We start from the raw sequence: 4,040 nt of genomic DNA, 5'->3' as shown, positions 1-4,040 counted from the left end.
GGCGGGGCCTGCCACGTCACTTGGAGAGTGTGTGTTGGGAAAGAAGGGCAGAGCTGAGAGCCGAGCCGCTGCAGCTGCGGCGGCTGCAGCGAAGGCTTGAAAGGTGGGAGGTGGGTCCCAGCGCTCCGGCGCCGGGCGGACCGAGGGCCGTCTCCGAGGCCTCCGACGCCTCTTACAGGGAGGAGGTGGCAGCTGTGGCGGCGGGAACCGCGACCTTGACCAGACGGAGCCCCGCCGTGGACGTAGGGCGGTGGCCGAGCCCAGCCAGGAGTCACTGCTGAGCCGGAGGGAGACGCATCTGGCCCTTTGGTACCAGCTGCAGCTTGAGCTGTTGGAGAAGCGCCGTGGGAGCTGGAAAGAGCTGACCAGTCTGGAGGGCGGACCCCTGCGTCCGGGAGCCCAGTCTCAAGCATCGCAGGTAGCGAAGCCACGCGTCTTCTCGAGCATCCAGTTCCACACGCGCGAGTTTGCGGTTCCAGGTATCCCAGTAACCTCCAGTACAGGCGCCGATAACTGGAGGCGCAGAGACAATCCACTGCAACTAAGTCACCTCCCCAGACCTAGTCTTGCAGGGACCAGGGCTTCAGGGCTTCAGGGCTTCAGGGCTTACGGACCCACCACCAGGTCAGCCTGCGAGCTCGGAGGAGCGCGAGCCCCACCCAAAAAAGAGGGCGCAGCAGAGAGCTGGGAAGCGGGTGCTGCGCTCTAGAGGTTGTGTCGTGGGCGCCGTCCTAGTGGCGGGGAGCGCATCGCGGAGGGGACATGAGATCGGAGAAATCCCTTACGCTGGCGGCGCCGGGGGAGGTCCGTGAGCCGGAGGGGGAGCAACAGGATGCGGGAGACTTCCCGGAGGCCGGCGGGGGCGGCGGCTGCTGTAGTAGCGAGCGCCTGGTGATCAATATCTCCGGGCTGCGCTTTGAGACGCAATTGCGCACCCTGTCGCTGTTTCCCGACACGCTGCTGGGGGACCCCGGCCGCCGCGTCCGCTTCTTCGACCCCCTGAGGAACGAGTACTTCTTCGACCGAAACCGGCCCAGCTTTGATGCTATCCTCTACTACTACCAGTCCGGGGGCCGACTGCGGAGGCCGGTTAACGTGCCTCTGGACATTTTCCTGGAGGAGATCCGCTTCTACCAACTGGGAGATGAGGCCTTGGCGGCCTTCCGGGAGGACGAGGGCTGCCTGCCCGAAGGTGGTGAGGACGAGAAGCCGCTGCCCTCGCAGCCCTTCCAGCGCCAGGTCTGGCTTCTCTTCGAGTACCCGGAGAGCTCTGGGCCCGCCAGGGGCATCGCTATCGTCTCGGTGTTGGTCATTCTGATCTCCATCGTCATTTTTTGCCTGGAGACCTTGCCCCAGTTCCGTGCAGACGGTCGAGGTGGAGGCAACGGCGGTGGTGTGAGCCGAGTCTCTCCGATTTCCAGGGGGAGTCAGGAGGAAGAGGAGGATGAAGATGATGCCTATAAATTTAATCCTGGCCTCGCCCCTGGGGGCATGGTGACAGGGGACTCATCCTCACCAAGTACTCTTGGGGGCTCCTACTTTACAGACCCCTTCTTTCTGGTGGAGACATTGTGCATAGTTTGGTTCACGTTTGAGCTTCTGGTGCGTTTCTCTGCCTGCCCCAGCAAGCCAGCCTTCTTCCGCAACATCATGAATATCATTGACTTGGTGGCCATCTTCCCCTACTTCATCACCCTGGGAACTGAGCTGGTGCAGCAGCAGGAGCAGCAGCAGGCAAGTGGAGGAGGTGGCCAGAATGGGCAGCAGGCCATGTCCCTGGCCATCCTCAGAGTGATCCGCCTGGTCCGGGTGTTCCGCATCTTCAAGCTTTCCCGCCACTCCAAGGGGCTCCAGATCCTGGGCAAGACCTTGCAGGCCTCCATGCGGGAGCTGGGCCTCCTCATCTTCTTCCTCTTCATCGGAGTCATCCTCTTCTCCAGTGCTGTCTACTTTGCAGAGGCTGATGACGATGACTCCCTCTTTCCCAGCATCCCGGATGCCTTCTGGTGGGCAGTGGTTACGATGACCACGGTAGGTTATGGGGACATATACCCCATGACAGTGGGGGGCAAGATCGTGGGCTCACTGTGTGCCATTGCTGGGGTCCTCACCATCGCCCTGCCTGTGCCTGTCATTGTTTCCAACTTCAACTACTTCTACCACCGGGAGACGGAGCAGGAGGAGCAAGGCCAGTACACCCACGTCACTTGTGGACAGCCTGCACCGGACCTGAAGGCAGCCGACAATGGACTTGGCAAGCCTGAGTTCTCTGAGGCTACCCGGGAACGGAGACCCAGCTACCTTCCAACTCCACATCGGGTGTATGCAGAGAAAAGAATGCTCACTGAAGTTTGACTGATGCAGGCAGGGCCTACACAAGAAGGGTGGCCCTGAGCAAACAATCTCTTAGGCTTCCTTCTCATTCTTCGCAACTCTCATCCTAGCTCTGTTCAGTCGATTTCCTGACTCCCTACCCTATACCTAGTGGATGGCATCTAGCACCAAATACCTGGACTGTAAGCCTTGTTGCTTGATCCCTGAAACATTCAAGGCTTATCCATCTAAGTGAAATTTTGAAATTCCAGTGCTGCCAACCAATCATGCCCATCTTCTGTCCCATGGATGAGATATACATTCCTCTCTGATCTTCCCTCAAGACTGATTTTTAATGCTTGGGACTTATAATATCTCCAGGAACAAAGATGCCAATGGGATGGAAACCAGGCCTACCTGGGTCTTATCTCTTTGCTTTGGGGTATGCACATGTCTTAGCTTCTGGCCATTTGGTAGCTGGCAGAAGCTGGAGGACAGAGACAGTACTCAACCTACTGTTTTCTTCCAACGCCCTGTAACAACTGCTGAGGACCCCTTGGTAGGGCCTTTGGTTACACAGCCTCCAAATATGTTACTCACCTCTAATCTTGGATGGAATTAGGGAAACTACAATTCAACTTGACCATTTGGAGAACATTAGGGTCAGTCCTAGACCAACGGGTCAATGAATTCTTCCACATGTGTTTTGGCATGGTAGACATTGGTCTTCGGTCTACATTTAGTTCTCCCAACTCTGATCCCTTGACTCTCTCTATCTTCCAGGAAGGTTCCTTCTCAGAGCCAGACACTCTTTATGTGTAAGTGCCTTCCTGTGCAGAGGACCTGGAAAAAGGGAACCACAGAGCCAAGAGAAATAGCTAAGTAGAGTCAAGCAACTGGCTTGATTACACATCTAGGAGAGGTGCCACTTAAATAGGTATTCTCATCTCTGAGGCCGGAGGAATCTCAGTGCAGACTGCAGATTTCTCTCCCTCCTTCTCCCCCAACCCTCTCTAGCCCTTCCCCCTTCCTTCTGGGAATTTGACTTAGGTTGGCAGTTGAAGGCTTTCTAAAGCAAACTCCAGCTTGAACTCTCAGACAGGTAAAGGCACACAGTGGATGCCAACGTGGGCAACAAAATGCATGGTTTAGAATAAGGAACGAGCATTATTTCTTTGCTGGCAGCCTCACTGTTACAGGTTTTTTTCTGAGTCAAGCAAACATTTACCTGCTCTTCCCCCTTGGAGCTGCAGCCAACTTGCTGTCACTGGTAAGGCAACCTGGTGGTGTTATCGCCTTGGACTAAGCCATCTTCTTTCATTGTGAAACTGCTGCCTTCCATATCCTCCCACCCCACCCCCATCTCTCACCCAGTAACACTGTCATTTGTTTCTGCCTTGATAAACTGTGATGTACTATTCTGAGCTCTTTCTGGGTGCAGTTTAGAAACTGAAAGGACTGTTAACATGTTTTTAATTTTATATCTATGCTTTAAGACTCTTTGATGAGAATTTTTTAAAAAAATTATTTTCTTGAAGAGCAACTTACGAGGGACGGCCTTTTCAGGGTTTCTTGAGAGGCAGTGTGGCTCCTGTGAGTGCCAGATTTAATCTGGATTTTGCCACAGCTTTACAGGGAACTTTGGCACTATAGTCCCTCCCTGTGCCTCACTTTCCCTACCTATTCAATGGGACATTTCTGTCTTCCCCTCCCTACCTCATGAGGGA

At 55.0% G+C, this 4,040-nt stretch overlaps 1 protein-coding gene across 1 annotated transcript; it reads left to right on the top strand.

Annotated features, from left to right (window-relative positions):
* The first annotated feature begins 671 nt into the window (after positions 1–671).
* Positions 672–2,418, top strand: KCNA6 (potassium voltage-gated channel subfamily A member 6). Its single transcript, XM_004381169.2, has one exon. It carries the CDS (start codon positions 763–765, stop codon positions 2,353–2,355), a length of 1,593 nt encoding a protein of 530 aa, XP_004381226.1. The 5' UTR covers positions 672–762; the 3' UTR covers positions 2,356–2,418.
* The last annotated feature ends 1,622 nt before the right edge of the window (positions 2,419–4,040 follow it).

The sequence above is a fragment of the Trichechus manatus genome, unplaced genomic scaffold (assembly GCF_000243295.1).
Source record: "Trichechus manatus latirostris isolate Lorelei unplaced genomic scaffold, TriManLat1.0 scaffold00081, whole genome shotgun sequence".
NCBI lineage: Eukaryota > Metazoa > Chordata > Mammalia > Sirenia > Trichechidae > Trichechus > Trichechus manatus.
The sequence above is the reverse complement of the archived record's forward strand: the minus strand, read 5'-3'. Positions and strand labels throughout refer to the sequence as shown.